Below are 20,521 nucleotides of genomic sequence, written 5' to 3'. Positions count from 1 at the left end.
GAGACTAGTCTAGGGCTGGAGAGATGGCTCAGAGGTTAAGAGCATTGCCTGCTCTTCCAAAGGTCCTGAGTTCAATTCCCAGCAACCACATGGTGGCTCACAACCATCTGTAATGGGGTCTGGTGTCCTCTTCTGGCCTGCAGACATATGCACAGACAGAATATTGTATACATAATGAATAAATATTTAAAAAAAAAGAGACTAGTCTAATAAACGTAAGTGCATCATAACCCATGAACAGCAGTGATTAGTACCCTGCCATTTTTGTTTAGTTTATACTTTTTTCTGTATCTCTATTTCATTTTTTAATGTTCTTGAAGGTTTTTTGGTGTGCGAGTGTGTGTGTGTGTGTGTGTGAGAGAGAGAGAGAGACAGACAGACAGACAGACAGACAGACAGACAGAACCCTTATACACATAGGTGTTCTTGTCTGTGCAGATGCTTGTGGAGGCCAGGAGTCAACATTATATCACTTCCTTGGTGATTTCTAACCTTATTTTTTAAAACAGATATCTCACTATTCCTAGAGTTCTTTCCAGCTAGACCAAGTATCCTGTAGGCAACCACTCCCTATGTCAAACTTCCTATTTAAAAATGAAAGAACGGGAATAGGCTTGAATTCTCTGACCTTTGGTCAGGATGGAGCAGATCATCCCTGTGGGTCATCTTTATGGCAAAACACCAAGTAAGCACACCCTAGGTCAATTTTTTTGTCTGTAGCCACATCTGTTGTTAACAGCTTTGAAAGAGTAAAAGTAAGATCAACCTCTCTGACCTTTAGTTAAGGTGGAACAGGTTAGCATCTGCGTGCCTCCACAAGTAAATTGACCTAAAATTCTTTTGTTGTTTGAAATGTTACCACTTGTTGACAGACAATTATAGGGAATTGTCTTAAGTGTGTTTTAGGTCTAGCTAAAGATTATATTCTGTCATATTCTGAGAACATTTTGTCTTCAAAGTATAGTTAGAAATGTTGATTAGATAGTCTTAAGTAACTTTTTATTGTTACCAGCAAACTTACTGTAATTACTTTTTATATTTTTTCAGATGAAACAATTTCTCCTACTTTATTGGATGCAAAGTGGAATAAGATTCTAGATCCCTCTTCTTGCCCACTGTCTTTTAACCCTGCATTGACCAGTGTGAACGAACCTGTAGTTTCTAATGAGGCAGGACCACAGCTGAAAGTCTTCTCTCTAGCTGGCTCAGCTCTCCTTACGAGGGAGGAAGAAGATCCCTGTGCTAACGAACAGGACTGTAGTCTGAAGCCAGAGATTGACACAATGTGGATTGATGAAAATGCTGTGACAGAAGACCCGCTGAGTAAGAGAAACTGTGATCGCGATGACCAGTTTAGCACTGTGGAAGTGAGAGAGGAGAACTGTGGAAGCCTCACTTGTCTGCCAGACGAAAAGAATGTTCTTGTTGTAGCTGTCATGCATAACTGTGATAAGAGGACATTGCAAAGTGATCTGCAGGGTTGTAACAATTATAGTAGTCAACCCCTTACGGATTCTTTTAGCTGTTCACTGGATAATGAAAATAGACAAACTGAACAATTTAGTTTTAGTATGAATGGGTCCACTGAAAAAGGTATAAACTCAGAGAAACAAACGGATGCTCTGAATAAACCAAACCCAGAGGGGGATTCTGTTAATCATCTCTGTGCTGCTTCATCCAACGGTGCAGCCAGTATCTCTTCACCTTCACAATCAAAGGCCGATGAGCATGTAGGCGGAGACCCTTCCAAATGTGCAGTTACAAGCTTAGGAATTAATTCATCCCAGGGAGTGGATGGAGGGTCTGCCATTAAAAAACAAGAGACTTATATGCCAGAAGAAGACCTCCCTGGCAAAAACAGCCCTTCTAGGACAGAGCTACGGAGCCCAAACTCCTTTTCCCACGAAAGCGAGGAGCTCATGACAACACACGAGGCAGCAGAGGAGAGGACAGTTGGAATCTCCCTCCCCTCTGGTTTATCTTTGTGTCTCAAGCCAGAGGCATCTGCAGTGTCTGGAAGGGACAGTTGTGAACAGTCTTCAGATTGCCTTGTGTCCAGTGAAGCTAGAGCTGATGAAGATGAAGGTATTAAACATGAAAAAAAAATTGGCACTACAGAACTTTTTAATGTGACAGAACATTTCTCTGATTCTCAGATGACTAATTGGAAATTAACAAAGTTAAATGAGAAGAATGACAGTCAAGTAAATGAAGAAAATCAAATGGTTTCACAAATAAACCAGTCTGAGGACAGTAATAGTGGAGGAGAGTGTATTGGGATGGCAGATTCAAATCTAGATTTCAAAGGAACATGCGTGAATGAACGTGAAGGACGTGATTTCTCCACTGTTAATGATGCACCAGCAGCAAATTCTCTACCCAATGGTTGTGATTCCTATGGAATGCAGAGCCCAGTTGTTTCTTTTGTTCCAAAGACTTTACCCTCCAAAGAAGATTCAGTAACAGAAGAAAAAGAAATAGAGGAGAGCAAGTCAGAATGCTACTCAAATATTTATGAACAGAGAGGAAATGAGAATGCAGAAGGGAGTGGACTGCTTCTAAATAGCACTGGAAACATAATGAAGAAAAATTATTTACATAATTTCTGTAGTCAAATACCATCAGTACTCGGGCAGTCTTCCCCCAAGATAGCAAACCTGCAGTCTGTTAGTGTTCCTTTTGGTGGTGCAAGACCCAAGCAACCTTCTAATCTTAAACTTCAGATTCCAAAGCCATTATCAGACCACTTACAAAATGACCTTCCTGCAAATAATGGAAATAATAGTAAAAATAAAAATGATATTCTTGGAAAAGCAAAATTTGGGGAAAATTCAGCAGTCAATGCATGCGGTGCATCTTTGGGAAGCATCTCTGTGACTGATACAAATGGGGAACATTTAGAAAATTATGAGGCTGAGATCTCCAGTAGACCATGCCTTGCATTAGCTCCAGATAGTCCAGATAATGACCTCAGAGCTGGTCAACTGGGAATTTCTGCAAGAAAGCCATTCACTACCCTGGGTGAGGTGGCACCAGTATGGGTACCAGATTCCCAGGCTCCAAACTGCATGAAATGTGAAGCTCGGTTTACATTCACCAAAAGGAGGCATCATTGCAGAGCCTGTGGGAAGGTAAGCTGCATGTGTTATCCCAGGAGCTTTGCATTTTGTATAATGCGGAATCAGAAATTAAAGCAGGATTAAGTAAATTTAATTCTAGTTGAGATGACAATATAAATTGTAGCACGAATAATAAAAACCTGGTAACAGATACTAGGGTTCAGCCTGAAGATCAGAAAAGCAAAGCAGCCAACCACTGGCTCTTACCTCTACCTCAGACTGAAAATGGGAGATCCTGCCTCCTGCCTTCATGTATCCTAAGATTGAGACTGAGCCTGAGACCTGTCTCCTCCCATCTTATATTCCTCTCTAGTGCTGTGATTAATGGCATGCACCACCACTGCCTGGCCTCTATGGCTGACTAGTGTGGCTGCTTTGCACCGACCTTCAGGCAAGCTTTATTAAAACACAAATAATAAATAGCCTTTGAAAGTTCATTTCTGGTGAGTTTCTATATGAAACATAAGCTTGCCAATCATTTCTGGGTTTGTGGGGTTTTTTTTTCTTTTTGGACTGTTGCCAGATTGTTTGCTGTCTCAGTTTTCTGTGAAGAAAAGTGAATTGTGGATTAAGGAAGTGGTTTGTTTTTGTGGTTTCTATATTGATGGACACTTGGTTAAGAGGATGGTTTGAAATAAGGAAGTTCTTCTTTCAGCTTAGGACATGTTTGTGATTGACTTTTTTATTTTTTTGTTGTTGTTTTGTTTTTATATTCTTGCTATTTTATTTTATTTTTTTGAAAAAGAGTGTGGGTGTGTAGCCCTGCCTAATCTGGAACTTCCTTTCTAGAGACCAAGCTAGCCTCAAACTTGCATCAGTTCTCCTGCTTCTGCTTTCTGAGTGCAGGGGTTATAGACATTGCAATCACTGTGGTCAGTGGTTGTCTTTATACTTTTTATACTTAAAATTTTAACTTACATTGAGAATCAATCCTATACTCTTTTTTTACTTTAGTTTTGTTTTTTGTGTCTTGATTTTTTTTTTTAGACAGGGTTTCTCTGTGTAACATTCCTGACTATTCTGGATCTTGTATTATAGATCAGACTGGCCTCTATCTCACAGAGATCCACATTCCCCTGTCTCCTGAATGCTAAAGTCGTGCGCTAGCACTGTCCGGCAGATATGGTTATTTTTAATGAATGTATTGCTTTCATATATGTGCACCTTGTTGTGTCTGATGCCCACAAAAGTCAAAAAAGGCATTAGATCCCCTGGAAATGGAGTTGTGGATGGTTGTAAGCCACTATGGGGGTGCTGGGAATTGAACCCATGTCCTCTGCAGGAGTGATTGCTCTTAACTGCTGAGCCATTTTTCAAGCCTGATCTTATGCTTGTAGAGTTTTTTTTTATTGTACCAAATGTTCTGCAGGTTTATATAAATACCTACACATATTTTCTTTCATATGACTTTAATGTAAATATTTGAAGACTATATATAACCTTATTTTTTTTCAAGGATGGATATATTTCTTAGCTATTTCCAAATTCTGTTAATAACACAATTTGGGTTTTTTATGTATTTATTTTTATTTCTGTGTCTTCATGTTTGTATACCATGTGTGTGCTGCTGCATATGGCCCGTGGAGGCTAGAAGAGGATATTGGATTCCCTGGAACTAGAGTTACAAGTGTTTGTAAGCTGCCTGCTGTGGGTGCTGGGAGCTGAACTTGGGTCCTCTGGAAGAGCAGCCAACACTCTTAACTAGTATTCCCCTGGCAAAACCATTCTACTCAAGCTAGGAATAGGAGCAGGTTTAACTAACAAATAGAATATAAAATATTTAAGCACTAAACACATTATTTTCTTTAAACTTTAAGAGAACAAAAGCTCAGCCTCAACTTTAACTTCTCTCTGCTCCCATCACGGCTTTAATTACCTTCTAGTAATCCTTCCTTTTGTGTCCACTCACCTGTACATGGGGGGTATGTGTATATGTGTGTAGGGAGGCAAGGGCTGATGTCTCCACCCAATAAAATAAGAGTAAGTAAATGTGCAAATGAAAAAGGGAAGGGAACAAGGGTTTGTGATAGACTCAGTTAGCTGAGGTCACTCTGTGGGAAGAATAGCCACAGAATAGTTTGAGTGTATTTTCTGGAAGTCAGCTAACAGAAATGCTATTTTTCAAGGTATCAGTTAAGAGAGCTACACTTTAGGTTTTACTTTGCAATAAGTTTCCATTTCTGATTAATTTGTCATACTAGCTTCTTCACCAGCGTTCATTTAAGGCATTCATAATCCCATCACTTATATTAAAAAATAGCTTGGTGACACATATAATATCAAAGTGGCATATTGAAACATGATCTGGATTAATTTTAATATGATTCTAAATGGGTTTCCTTCTCAGACATTTGAATTTATAGATATTGAAAGATTGAGCATTTGTAAATATAGCTATAAACTGTCATATCTTCTGCATATTATAAAATGAAAAACAGCCTAAGCTTTGTTTATGAATTCATACAAAATACTTTACATCAATCTGAGGGTTTTTTGTTTGTTTTGGTTTTTCAAGTCAGGGTTTCTCTGTGTAACAACCTCTGCCTCCTGAGTGCTGGGTTTAAAGGCATGCACCAGCACCGCCCAGCCATTAATGTCTTTTAACCTTTCTTCCTCCTTTTGTCCTGTTAAATCTTAAAGTCAGGCAATTTGTAAATCTCTTTGCTGCTAACAACTGCAAGTAATTGATCACGTAAATTATCATCGCCAAAATATTTTTATCTAATTTCTGTTATTGTTCTGTTCTGGAACTCACTGCCTCTGCCTCCCAAGTACTGGGATTAAAGATGTATATCACTACCACCTTGCCTGCCACAAGCTTTTTCACAGTTGCCATGGCATCATCAGAGGCAGAGAGACTGATTATATGTATTTAATTTGAATTAATATTTTATATTAAAGTATATTGAAGAGCAGACGAGATACCTCACTGTGTAGGAGCGCTTGCCCTGCAAACTTAGTAACCCAAATTCAATCTCTAGAATCCATGATGAAGAGAAAACAGGCCCAAAAGTCGTCCTCTGCCTCCACGTGCATGCCTACATTCACATATATACAGTGTACACAGACAATAATAACATTTAAACTGTAAACTATAGTAAAGAACAAAATGTTTACATGGTTTTGTGAAAATTTTTACTGAGTATTTTGTAAAAAAGTGTTTCAAAGATGTTAAATATTTGTCTCTAGATGTAGCTCATTTGGTGGTGTCTGCTAACATGTAGAGCCCTGCCTTTGATGTCTAGCACTGCATAAACAAGGCAAGGTGCTGTGCCCCTGTAATCTCATCACTAAGAGAAGTGAAGGCAGAGAGGCAGGAAAATTAGAAGTTCAAGATCATCTTTTTCTATATCATGAATTGTGGACCATCCTGAGTTATACAAGACCATTCTCAAAGCAAAATAATAATAGTCATCATCATCACAAATACTTGTCTAAATTAAAAATTGAAAATAAACTGGGGATAAAATGAACATTTGTATATGTACATTGTATGTGTGTATACATATCAGGGAGTCAGGCATGTGCATATGGAGGGCAGAGGTCCACATTGAGTGTCCTTTCCAGTTGCTTCCCACATTATTTTACATTATTTTTTGAGACACTGTCTCTCACTAACCCCAGAGATTACCAGTCTGGTAAAACTAGCTAGCCAGAAGTCCCAGGGATCCTCCTAGCACTGGGAATACAGGTGTGTCTCACCATGCCTGCTCACCTTCCCCTCCCTTTTGAATACAAAATCTAACTATGTTACCACGGCTGGCCTGGAACTCACTGTATAGACCAGGCTGGCCTTGAACTTAGCGATGATGTGCCTGCCTCAGCCTCCTGAGAACTGGGACTACTTACTAATGCATTTTTTTTCTCTTAATGTGGGTACTGAGGATCTGAAACAGATTCTCGTGGTTATGTTGAAAGCATTTACTTTGCTATCTCCTGAGCCCATCTGATCTGTGTGTGTGTGTCTGTGTTGTGTGTATGTTCATGTTTATGTGTGTGTGTGTGTGCAGTTACACATGTACATGTGTGCATGTTCATATGGAGACAAGAGATCCATGTCAAGTGTCTTCCTCATTCACTTGTCCACCTTAGCTTTTGAGATAAGGTATCTGAACCTAAAGCTCATCAATTTAGTTCAACTGCCAGGGCACCAGCCCGTCTCTGCTTCCCCAGTACTGGGAGTACAAAGTATACTACCGTATCTGGTCTTTTATGTGGGTACTGGGGCTTGGAACTCAGGTCCTCATATTTGTGTGACATGCATTTTATGCACACACACACACACACACACACACACACACACACACGATGTTTTAAAAAAAGAGAAAACAAGAGGAGCGTGGTGGTGCACACCTGTAATCCCAGTGCTTGGGAGGCAGAGGCAGGAGGATCTGTGAGCTTGAGGCCAGCCTGGTCTACAGAGTGAGTTCCAGAACAACCAGGGCTACAAAGAGAAACCATCTGGGAAAAAAGTAAATAAAATAAACAAAGATAAGTATATCTTGCCTACCTCTACATATCCCCAGGCCATCTCAATAGACACGACCACTTTAAAAACATTAATAGATTTATTTTCAGAACAGAAAATTGAGCACAAGCTACATTTCACAAATATTTCCTCTCCATGGTTTAACACATTATTAACAACTTTCACTAATAGAGTACATTTCAATATTGAGAGATTATATTTTGCTGAAATTTTATGAAAGAAATATGTAGGGCTACAGTTTACATTACTTTTACTTTGTAGCAGGCTTTAATAAACGTGCATTATGTATTCATCCTATCACGGTATCCTCTAGCACAGCTATGTTCTGAAAATACTCTGTATCCCACATGTTTATTCATCTGCCTGAGCTCCTTGTTCCCACCACTGGTCTTATTATTGCTTCATAAGTTTACTTTTTGCAGAATATCTTGTCATTGAAATTGCACAGTATGCTGTAATTCAAAGTTGCTTCTTTCATTCAGAAACATGCATTAGCAGACTGGGTATAGTTCAGTAATATAGCTTTTGCCTCGTTCCTGCAAGACCCTAGTTCAAATGCATCCAGGCTTTCTCATGTCTTTTCATGTCTTAATAACAAATTTCTTTTTTTATTGCTGAATAAGATTCTGTTGTATGAGTATACTGCAATTTGCTTATTAAAGTTATCAGTTACTGAACAACTTAGTTGCCCCATTTTGGGAGCAGTTATGTTTGGTTTTTGTTGTTACTGTTTTCTTTGTTGCTGATTTGGTTTTCGCTATCGTGGGGATGAATTGGGACTTTCTGGCAATCCTGTGTCACTGTGCTGTAGAACTAGCCTTCTGCCACCATCACAGGATAGAAGAACACTGCAGCTGCCCGTGATGCTATCTTGAAAATTGTGGGTGAGCTTGAGCAGATGGTTTCTGAGGATGTTTCATTGAACCACCGCGTGCCTGCCTGCATCATTGGTGCCCGAGGCAAAGCCATCTGGAAAATCATGGGTGAGCTTAAGGTGGACATTCGCTCCCACAGAGTGGAGCTCCAGACCCCAATTGCGTCACTGTGACAGGACTCTCGGAGAATGTGGAGGAAGCTATCGACCACATCCTCGGCCTAGAGGAGGAATATCTGGCTGATGTGGTGGACAGTGAGGCACTGCAGGTTTACCTGAAGCCCCCAGCACATGAAGAGTCCAAGGCACCATCCAAAGACTTTGTGGTGCAAGATGCTCCCTGGACCTCCAACAGCAATGAGAAGGCTCTTAATATGAGCAGCTCTGAAGAATTTCCCAGTTTGGGAACTCAGGTGGCTCCCAAGACCCTCCCTTGGAGCCCTGATTAATAATGATGAAAAGATAACTTTCCAGCCTGCTGCCCAAACCCAACCACATGATGGTTCGTCTCAATCTGACTCAGCAGCTGGACCCTTGTAAATTGTTGTTGTTCTTCCTCCTCCCCAAGATCTCGCAGCAAAGCCTTGTGGGCTGGCCTTGTGTGGCTGCTTCTCCAGGCCTGGTCAGCACCCAGAAGACTCAGGGTCTGCTCCTGATGCTGTGCTCTGGGACAGGCATGCCACTGTGTGAAACACTAAGCAAGGTAATCGAGCATTTCGTGATCACAGATTGCAGCTTTCTGGTCCACCCATCATGTAGTCAGCACTCTGACCTTTACACCAGAGCTCCACAGTGGGTAAGCGCTGACTTCTTGTGTCATGACCTCAGGAAATAAACTTCCTTGACTTTACAAAAGCCAAAAAAAAAAACAAAAAAAAAAAAACAAAACTAGCCTTCTGCAACTATAAATTAAACTCAGGTCCTCTGAACAGAGGGCCAGTGCTCTTACCATCTCTCCAGCACTTAGAATACATTCTTAAATGAATGTGGCTATGTTCTACATCATTTTAATTCACATGAATGTGGTTATGTTCTACGTGATTTTAATTTATATTTTTCACTTTTATGAGCAGTTTATTACTTGCTATCTATTTTATACTGTGAGACATGTTAAAAAACAAATTTGAGCCATTTCAAATACACAAAAATGATTGGAAAGCAACAGTGACAGCATGCAACATCAACAACACATTTTGCCCAAGAGTTGTTAATGTCTAGTGCAGTGGTGGTTCAAGACGTTTTGTAAAATGAGAGCCTTGAAGATAACTGGTTTGGTATTTGAAGCAAATTGGAAAAGTTGGAAGAGCTTGATAAGTAGGTGCCTCATGAACTGACCAAAATTTAAAAAACAAAACAAAACAAAAAATGGCTATGCAACAGGGAACAATTTTTTTTGATCAAATTGCAAGATGTAACAAAAAGTGGGTTGCCTCCCTGCAAAACCATTACATTCCAGAACTGTGCCAGGCAAATCAGTGCAATGCACTGGGAATTACGTTGTCTGCTGCTGCTGTTCTTTTCCATGACAAAACTCAACCCCATGGCACACAGTCAACCTCTCAAAGGTTTTATATTTGGGCTGTGACTTTCTTCTTTCTCTACCACATCCACCGGGTAGCTCGCCAGCGATCTTCAAGCATCTCACAGCCTTTTGCAGAGAGAACACTTGCACAAACAGCAGGACGCAGAGTATACTTTCTGGGAAGAGCTTGTAGAATCGAAAGAATGAATTTTTACATTAATAAACTTATTTTTTATAAAAATATGTTGTTTTTAATAGTTCCTATGTTAGTTAATAAAGATATATTAGAACTTAGTTATGATTTAAAATTTACAATCCAGAACCACAACTCTTTGTTCCAACCTAAACACTTGGATATTTCTTTATCTGCTGTCTTTCTGATTGTGATTTTCCTTATGAATTTACTTCTTTATTTTTGTCCTATGATTGTGATTTTCCTTATGAATTTACTTCTTTATTTTTGTCCTATGAGTCTTGTCCAACCTCTTTGAAGGTACAGATCTTTTCTGCTTTGGTTACTGCTGCATTCTCTCAGTCCTAGCAAGTAAGAGATGCTTAGTTGATAATCATTGAACTAAAAAGTAAATAGTTTCTTATTGCAGCAGTACCTTTTTTACATAACACCTTCAGTCTTTAGATAATGGTATCAAATTTAGATGTAATAAATGCTAGAACTTGGGGGATAGTTTTCTTTTTTTGTTGCTGTTCAATTTTTTTGAGATGGGGTCTTGATGTATATCCCTGGCTGGCCTAGAACTCACTGTGTGGACCATACTGGCCTCACATTTATGGTTAATTCTCCTGCCACTGCCTCCCTGGAATTAGAAGCATGTGTGGCCACATCTGCACTTTTTGTTTGTTTGAAACAGGGTCGTGTGCACCCAAGCCTCAATCTTGTTATGTATAGTACAGAGAATGACCTGGGACTTCTGATCTCCTTACCTTTACCCCCTAAATGATAGGATGACAAATGTGTACATCTGCCAGGTTGTGGTGGTATATGCCTTTAATCCCAGCACTTAGGAGGCAGAGGCAGGTGGATCTCTGTGAGTTCTAGGCCAGCCTGGTCTACAAAGTGAGTTCCAGGACAGCCAAAGCTACACAGAGAAACTCTGTCTTGAAAAACCATTTAAAAAAAATTATACCTGGCTCTTTGATTGCTTGAGATAGGACCTCATATAGTCCTGACTGACCTCAAACTAGCTGTGTGATTGAAGATAGCCCTGGACTTTCGTCTCTATTTCTGGCATTCTGAATTATTGTAATGCCTGAATTATAGGCCTGTACTGCCATGCCCCATTTATGTGGTGCTGAGCCTAGGCAAGTACTCTACCAACTGAGTTACATCCCCAGTCCAGGGAATGCTTAAATTAGTTATAGTGGCCTGGAGAGATGGCTTAGCAGTTAAGAGCACTGACTGTTTTTCCAGAGGTCCTGAGTTCGATTCCCAACAACCACATGGTGGCTCACAACCATCTGTAATAAGATCTGGTGCCCTTTTCTGGCCTGCAGGGATACATGCAAGTAGGCAGAACACTATATACATAATGAGTAAATAAAATTAAAAAAAAAAATTAGTTGTATTTTTTCTTGGATTTCTTATTTAAGAACAGATTGAAACAATGACAGGTTTCTTAGTTTTTGTCTTAGTTGCTGTTCTATTGCTGTGAGGATACACTACAACCAAGACAACTCTTATAAAAAAGAAAGTTTTTAATTGGGGCTTTGCTTACAGTTTCATAGGGACCATTATTATCATGCTGGGAAGCAACTAGGCATGGCGCTGTGGCAGTAGCTGAGAGCTTTACATTCTGATCCAGTGACATATCTCCAACAAGGACATGCCTCTTAATCCTCAGCAGCTCATCAGCTGGAGTCTGAGCATGCAAATATCAGCACCTATGGGAGCCGTGCTCATTCAAACCTTCACAGTTTCTTACTTATGTGCTGACAGGAATCAACAGAAATGAGAGCAATAACTGCCTTCTTTAAATAGGACATTGCAACCAGTTTAGTTTCCTTTCTACTCCATCTTGTCTATAATTGTTACAATTTGAACCATCTGGCATGGTCAGATAGAACCAACAGTTCGATTCATGAGAAGCTGGGGGAATGCTTCCCATTCACACTCTCTGAAAGACTATGTTGGTTAAAAGCAGCCCTGACCCATGACAGAACAATAAATCACACAGCCTTGTCTTTGTGTTTTATTGTATTGAACTTTGATATTTATTCTGGGTTTGACTTACATTCCCAGTACCCACAACTTCATAGTGCTCAACAAACTGTTACTTAGTGAATACACAAGTCATAGATGGCTGATTTATTGTGTGGATTACTCTTCAGTCTCTGCACTAAGTATTGAGTTTATACTGATAATAACTGTTATCCTTAATGCATTATGTTTGTAAATATTATGCCATTCACCAAAGCCAAGCATGTATATAAGTTGTGGTAAGGGCTATGAAGGAAATAAACAAGAAAGTTAATGTAAAAAGTGTTTGTGTAGGGCATTCTGGAAAGGCCTGTGAGAAGTAACATTTGATGTTCCAAAGAAAATAGCTTGACTGAAGACCCTGACTCAGGATAGCACCGTTCAAGAAAGGAATCCAGTATGGTAAAGTACAATGAGAAGGAAAAGAATTCGCAAAGAAGTTGTAAGGAAATCAGAGAAAAGGTCAGGCAGTGCTTCTCAGGTCATGTTAAGGATTATGTCTAACCCTAGAATAATAATCCATTGCGTAAATGCACATTTTCTTCTTTCATCTGTTGATGGACATCTAAGCTGCTTCCAATTTCTGGCTATTAGGAACGGAGCAGCAATGAACATGGATGAGCAAATATCTCTGCAGTAGGATATAGAGTCCTTTGGGTATATGCCCAATAGTGGCATAACTGGATTTTGAAGTATATTTATTCTCATGTACCCAAGGAGCCACACTGATTTTCATTGTGGATATGCCATGATTTTCAAAAAAAAATATTTGTAAATATACTTCAAAAAAGAAAAGTAAAAAATACCTGGTTTTAAATTTTATTTTAGGAGTAACTCCCTGTTTTATTTATTTATTCACTTATTTATTTGGTTTTTCAAGACAGGGTTTCTCTGTGTAGTCCTAGCTGGCCTAGAACTCATTCTAGACCAGGAAGACCTTGAACCCACAGAGATCCACCTGCCTCTGCTTCAGGAGTGCTGGGATTAAAAGCGTGGGCCACCACTGCCTGGCTGTGATTTCTCATTTTAAATGCATGTTGATTTTTTTGTTAAGTTACAGCCATTATCTTATGTTTGAGAATTTGGGCAGTGAATACAGAATAACCTTCATAAGATCTTTGGCAGAACATTAAGATAGATAATGTTTTGGTTTATACCTTCAGCGATCAATTTTCTTAAGACTTGCTTTTGTCCTTGAATGTTAAAACAGGGTCACTGGCTTTTCCTTAAAAAAAAAAACAAAGTATAGTACTTATATTAAAAGTTGATTGAAGCATGATACTAAAGATCAAAAGAGGTCAATGTTTTTTTATTTGTTGTGTGTGCATACGATGTGTGCACAGGTGTCAGGTCTTATATAGAGATTAGAGGATAACTTTGTCCTCTAACTTACGGATTCTGAGGTTAAACTCAGGTCACCAGGCATGTCTAGCAAGCACCATTATTCTCTAAGGCATTTCACCAGCCCTGTGGGATCAGTATTTTAAATATTAGAGACACTAGTTGGCAATATAGGTTAGCTGGCCAGCCCCATGGGATCAGTATTTTAAACATTAGAGACACTAGTTGGCAGTATAGGTTAGCTGGCCAGCCCCATGGGATCAGTATTTTAAATATTAGAGACACTAGTTGGCAGTATAGGTTAGCTGGCCAGCCCCATGGAATCAGTATTTTAAACATTAGAGACACTAGTTGGCAGTATAGGTTAGCTGGCCAGCCCCATGGGATCAGTATTTTAAACATTAGAGACACTAGTTGGCAGTATAGGTTAGCTATCCAGCCCCGTGGGATCAGTATTTTAAATATTAAAGATATACTAGTTGGCAGTATAGGTTAGCTGGCCAGCCTGAACTTTATTTAGAATTAATGTAATCTAGTTTAGAATGACCTTATGGCTACTTATCTACTTCTTTATTTTAGCCAAGGCACTCTGTTCATCTATAAATGGAGGGGATAGTACTTAACTTGCACATTTACAAGTAGCTAAAATTTATTGAGCCCCTTGATGGCTCACTACTGTCTGTTAACTCCGGCTCCAAGGAATCCAGTGCCCTCTTCTGGCCTGCATGGGTACCTGCATATATGCGGTAAATACACATCACATAATCTCTCTTTTGGTTGGCTCCACTCAGTTCCTACATCTTTGCTCACCAACATTTGGAATTTAGATATCCTAGGTTTACCATTGCAATGTAGACTTCAATTTCTTAGCTTCATACACAGCTCACTCAAGAGCTCCATGCAGAGAACCTGATCATTCTATTCCTGATTGACCTTTTTTTTTTTGCCTCCTTAGCACAACCCTGTAACTTTAACAAATCATTCTGATGATATTAAATTCTGCTGTGCACTTGAGACAAGCCTGGCTCTTGTTTACCGCAGACACGGCGGCCTCTGTGCTTTTATAGCTGAATCCAGGAAAACACTTCCTGCCTCTGTTCTCCAGCAGCACATCCTGGAAGCCCCATGTTTCCAAACATTTTTCCTTTCAAATTAATAGTTTTCAAATGAGCTTTCAGTTTTATGCCCTGGAGCTTTCTCGAGTGTAGTACTTCCTCCAGCAGCCATCCCCAAGCCCCCGTGGGGAATCTGAGACTTCTCTTTAGTTGTGCTGCTCTTACAGCCACACCGGCTCTGCTTGCGCCTGCCGTTCTACCCTTCCCACACCCTTCCCTCGCCAAGACGCATGTTTTTCATAGTTTCTCCTCCATTCTCTGTACTCCCACTTTATTTTAATTTAATTTTTATTTTTTCGAGACAGGGTCTCTCAGTGTAGTTCTGGCTTATCTGGAACTCACTCTGTAGACCAAGCTGGCCTCAAACTCAGAGATCCACCTGTCTCCGCCTCCCAAGTGCTGGTATTAAAGGTGTGCGCCGCCATCACCTGGCTTTACTCTCTCACTTTAAATCGGTCTGAATTAAACAGTGAGTTGAAACTGAAGCATTGTTTTACAATATTTTGTAACTTACTATCCCAAATATCAGTTCGTTTGTAGTTCAGCGTTTCCAGATCTTGCAGACATGGGCAGAATGTCCCCAGATACTTTGTCAGAATGAAGCGTGAATGGCTTTTACTCCAACTCCTCATAGAGTTCTTCCTTCTGAAACATTGCGGTCGCAACTTTTACTGTCTGCATTTTAATTTTTAAAAATGTTTTTATTGGTGAGTATGTATGTACATATGCATATATGTAAATGTGTGGTTCAGGTGCACTCTTCTGTGTGCACATGTGGAAGCCAGAGGCTGGTGTTAGGTGTCTTCCGCTGTTGCTTTCTGTTTACTTGTTTGTTTAGTGTATTTGTGTGTTATGTGTACTTGTGCATCTTTCATATTCACTGGTGTGTGGCTGTGTGTGTGCAGGAGCCCATGTGTGCACCTGGTTTTGTAGGCTTGAGGTAGATACCCAGCGTCTTTCTCAGTCACTTCACCTTTTATATTTTAAAACAAATATTGTTGGAGGGGCATGCCGTCCATCCATGGTGCACACGTGGAGATCAGAGAATGGCTTACAGAGTCTGTGCCTTCCACTCACCATGTGGGCTCTGGGGATTCACATGCAGGTTGCCAGGGTTGGTAGCAAGTGCCTCTGCCCACTGAGCTATCTCCTCTAACCCTCTACATTGTATATTGAGGGAATGTCTCAAGTCCAGATCTTGCCATTTTGGCTAGGCTTGCTTGTCAGGTTACTCAAGAAAGAAATCCTGGGCAGTGGTGGCACACGCCTTTAATACCTGCACTCAGAAGGTAGAGGTGGGTGGATCACTTGAGTTCGAGGACAGCCAGTAGTGTGAGACTCCTGGGGAAATTCTTGTTTGGGGGGGCTTTTTTTTTTCAGTAGTGAAATGCAGGACAGACAGAGGTGTCACCTTAGAAGAGTTTGCTCTTGGCAGATGGTTACAGGAGGAAGGGTTTGTTTTGGCTCTGGTTCAGGGAATACAGTCTGTCAATGGCAGGGAAGGCGTAGTGGTAGAAGTGACTCACAGCTGTAACAAGGGGAACAGCAGGCTGCTTACACTGAGTGACAGCAAGAACTCAGAGAACTAGGACCACAGCTGAAACTAGGCTTTAAGCACACATGGCTTGGCTCTCCTCCTGTTAAACATAAGTGCTATGCTCGTCACTATCACCAATTGGGAACCAACTATTTAAATGAGCAGATACTAGAGGCACATGTATTTAATTCATATTTATCATTTAATGCATTTAATTCATATTTAAGCCATGGTGGTTTTATTTGGAGGGGGTTGCACAATGTCAATCTCAACCTCGTAAGAGTCTAAGACAAGGGCTGGAGAGATGGCTCAGAGGTTTAGAGCGCTGGTTGTTCTTCCAGAGGTCCTGAGTTTAATTCCCAGAAACCACATGGTGGCTCACAACCATCTATAACGAGATCTAGTGCCCTCTTCTGGCATGTGTGTACATAATAAATTTAAAAAGAAAAAAGAGTTTAAGACAAAGAGTCTTGATCTTCCCTCACCAAGGTTGTTATCACTCTACTGAGGGATCATGACCTAAGCACCTCCAAAGGTTCTATATCGTAACACCATCACTTGGGGTGTTAGGATCTTAACATGTTTTTGAAGAGACACTATCTTTAAGACCATAATACCTGTCTGCTACTTAACTGTTATCTGTAAATGACTGTCCTTCATAGACATTTTTAGGTGAAGTGAGCCAAACAACATATGTAAAGTGCTGAGTATTCTTACAGTTTACCGTGAACTTGAATATGTTATCCAACTGTCTGTGGTGCTTAATATGATTGTAAATGTGCTTTGATTCAAACCTTGCCTAGGTAATAAGGAAAGAACACTCTAGGTATAAATTTGAGGACATTTCTACAGAGGATTAACTAAATCGAGGCCACCCTCCAAGTGTGGGTGGCATTGTTTCATGGGTAGGAGGCTGATTTTAGAGAGGATAAGGAGGAAGCCAGCAACTCAGGTATTCTCCCTCTCTAGGTCCTGGCCACCATGATATAGACAAATGTCCTCCAGTTTCATCGGTCCAAACCTCTGAAACTGAACCAAAATAATTTTCCTTCCCTTAAGTTATTTTTCCCAATTATTTTGTCTCAGTGGTGAAAATTTAGCAAACATACCGCTAAACCCAGTTTCTTAGCTGGCTATGATGGATCATATCTATAGTCCCAGCAGTTGGAATGCTGAGGCAGGAGGACTGCTATGACTTCTAGGCCAGTGTTGGCTACAGAGTGAAACTCTCCAAACAACAAAATTAGAGACAAAACCCAAGTTTCTCCCTGGGTGAGGTACACTACACCTTCTTTTCTATGAATATCTCAGTGGATTTGAAAATGCAACATGGTGGTGCACACTTTTAATCCCAGCACTGGGAGACAGAGGCAGACAGATCTCCCTGAGTTTGAGGCCAGCCTGGTCTATAGAGTGAGTTCCAAGACAGCCAGGACTACACAGAGAAACCCTCTGAAAGAAAGAAAGAAAGGAAGGAAGGAAGGAAGGAAGGAAGGAAGGAAGGAAGGAAGGAAGGAAGGAAGGAAGGAAGGAAGGAAGAAAGAAAGCAACAAAGAAACAAAGAAAGAAACAAACTTTGGAAACTAAATTGGTAATTGTAATAGCTAGATTTGTCAGTTTTACCTAGTAGGAAGAAAGCTGCTACAGCTAATGTTAAATTTGGTCTGACCCTTCTTCTCTTCGTTCAACTTTAGAGGCATAAGATAGTTCCATGCCGTGAAAACTAGGGTAGAGTTTATTTTATTGGGAACAGCTTTCTTTCTCTGCAAAGCTATGTGGTAAGTGACTAACGAATCCTCAAGAAAATAAATCCTAACAGGAACCTGAGGAGATTTTTCATGGTGTGGAAAAGGGAGGAAGGAAGGTTCCAGCTAAGCTCAGAAGGTGAGAATGAGGTTGGCTGGCTGGCTTTGCTGTCTGCCTTGGTTTGATATAGCTGCAGCTGTGCAGATTTTTATTATTCAGTTGTATGCTTTAATTCTTGTCCTTCATAGCAAGCTGATATGCGTATTAGGTAATAGAAAATGGAACTTAAAACCCAAAACTTGACTGGGTGGTGGTGGCACACACCTTTAAACTCAGCATTTGGGAGGCAGAGGCAGGTAGATCTCTTGTGAGTGTAATGCCAGTCTGGTCTACAGAGTGAGTTCCAGAGCAGCCAGGGCTGTTACACAGGAAAACCCATCTTGAAAAACCAAAAACCAAAACAAAATCAAACAATAACAACAGTAAAAAAAACAACCCCCCCCCCCCCAAAAACCAGAACCTGTTGCAAGGAGGGCCTGCTTGTTCATCCTGGCTGCCCAGATAACTTAGCCCCGAAATAACCACACAGAAATTGTATTAATTGAATCACTGCTTGGCCCATTAGCTCTAACTTCTTATTGGCAAACTCTTACAACTTGGTTTAACCCATTTCTATTAATCTGTGTATCACCACATGGCAGTGGCTTACCAGGTAAAATTCCTAGTGTCTGTCTCCAGCAGCTTCATGGCTTCTCTCTGACTCTGCTTTCTTCCTCCCAGCATTCAGTTTTGTCTTCACTGCCTGTCAAAGCTCTGACCTATGAACAGGCCCAAAGCAGTTTCTTTATTAACCAATGAAAGCAACACAAAGACAGAAGGACCTCCTACACCAAGAACCTGCCATCTTTGGTCATTTCCTTCTCCTATATAACTCCTTCCCAAACAGAAATAGGTGCAAGAATCTCTTAAATACTGCTGTTATGAGAAAATTGCCTAAGGGTAACTAAAGTCTTGTTTTATTTTTCCTTGATATGTATTTCCCGTGTAACCATGGCCAATATTTTTATTTTCATCAAGTTTTATTGACTTGTTTTTGATACACTTGTAAATATCACTCTTGATTTTGAATTCCAGCTTTCTGAACTTCTGTTTTGATTCTGTTATATGATAGATAACGTGGTTCACTCTTGATCAGTATTGGTCAGTGTTAGTTCACTTCTTTTATACTGTGATCCTGGCAAGTTCAGTATATTCCTTTTCTTCCCAGGTTTTCTGTGCCTCCTGCTGTAGCCTGAAATGCAAACTGCTATACATGGACCGAAAGGAAGCTAGAGTGTGTGTAATCTGTCATTCAGTGCTGATGAATGGTAAGTGTTGAAACAGATCGATGCAGTCACTGGGGGAGAGAGAATTCCTGTGAAGTCTCCCCCCCCCCCCCCCGCCCATTCCTGTACTGTCTGTTCGCCTTCTCAAGTTTAGAACTGCAACTGAAATCCTAAGCTTAATCTCCATGTTTTAAAAGTGCGTTAGCATTGCAGATTCCCATGTCAAATTACCGAGTGATGGCTAAAGCTAGATAAGTTCTGTGGAAAGAAGGAAGCATTTGAGAAAATGGTGTTGTGCAGCTCTGTGTGTCTCTGTCCTGTAAGGAGGGGTGGGTTGGTGAAGGCAGAGATATCAAGCACTTAAAAGAAATCTCACACTGGCTCAGAACTGAGAGATAGACAGTTATAAAATAGGGGGAAAAGTTAAAAATCAGGATTCTCTGCTTGAACGGTGGATGGAGATGAGATCCAAACAATCCGAACAAGCAAAATGGGAACCAGGGGGAGGAGAGAAGGAAATGCGCTTCGACATCTGGGTAAATAGTCTGTGAGACCACGCCCCAGTAGGCGGTAAGCCTTCCTGCAGCAGGTTGGGATGCCTTTGACCACAAAGCTGTAAGATACTAAATTTGAGACAAGTCTCCTTCCCAGAACTTTTTATTTTGTTAGAAATAAATATTTTAGCATCGAATAGAAATGTGGTATTAAGTAGAAATATTAGTAGTTCGCATCAAGTGGAGATTTGTACTTCTTTTGCCAGTGGCTTCTACAAAACAGTTTTTACATGGGGAAAAAAATACAGCCAAGGGAAGGAAGATAAAACTTAGTCAGTGTTCATCTTATATGGGACTAGAAATAAATCCATGGACATTTTAGTTAAAGGAAAACAAACAAACAAACAAACAAAAATGCTAAAATCCTTTAATAGTCTCATGAAAAAATGCAGTGAAGTTTACCAGGTGATAGTATTTCTCTTTGAACAGTTGCCAGAACAATTCCACGTAGACACAGTGTGGAAACAGGACACCGATGTTGCCTGTGTCCCAGTAGTGGCGTCCTGGAGACTGGATTTTATCTGCTCTCAGATCCTCCTGCTCTGTCTGTCTGCATTGCTCATAGTGATGTTTTCCTGTTGCTGGCGTATTAACCTATTGCATGTCAGTTAATCTGATCTGTTCTAATATCCTATGATCTACCCAATTTCCTCCCATTTCTGAATTCTTAGAATTTTGATGAAA

The 20,521-nt window shown here is 40.3% G+C and overlaps 1 protein-coding gene across 9 annotated transcripts in view; it reads left to right on the top strand.

The window, feature by feature from the left end:
* Positions 1 to 20,521, top strand: part of Zfyve9 (zinc finger FYVE-type containing 9) — a 134,533-nt gene that overhangs the window by 47,329 nt on the left and 66,683 nt on the right. For all 9 annotated transcript variants that reach the window (XM_075946849.1, XM_075946845.1, XM_075946851.1 and 6 more), the window contains 2 exons: positions 1,048 to 3,131; positions 19,226 to 19,325. In XM_075946849.1, the coding sequence (XP_075802964.1) occupies positions 1,048 to 3,131; positions 19,226 to 19,325 (2,184 nt within the window). The remainder of the gene's footprint in view (positions 1 to 1,047; positions 3,132 to 19,225; positions 19,326 to 20,521) is intronic.

The sequence above is a fragment of the Microtus pennsylvanicus genome, chromosome 13 (genome assembly GCF_037038515.1).
Source record: "Microtus pennsylvanicus isolate mMicPen1 chromosome 13, mMicPen1.hap1, whole genome shotgun sequence".
Lineage (NCBI taxonomy): Eukaryota > Metazoa > Chordata > Mammalia > Rodentia > Cricetidae > Microtus > Microtus pennsylvanicus.
The sequence above is the reverse complement of the archived record's forward strand: the minus strand, read 5'-3'. Positions and strand labels throughout refer to the sequence as shown.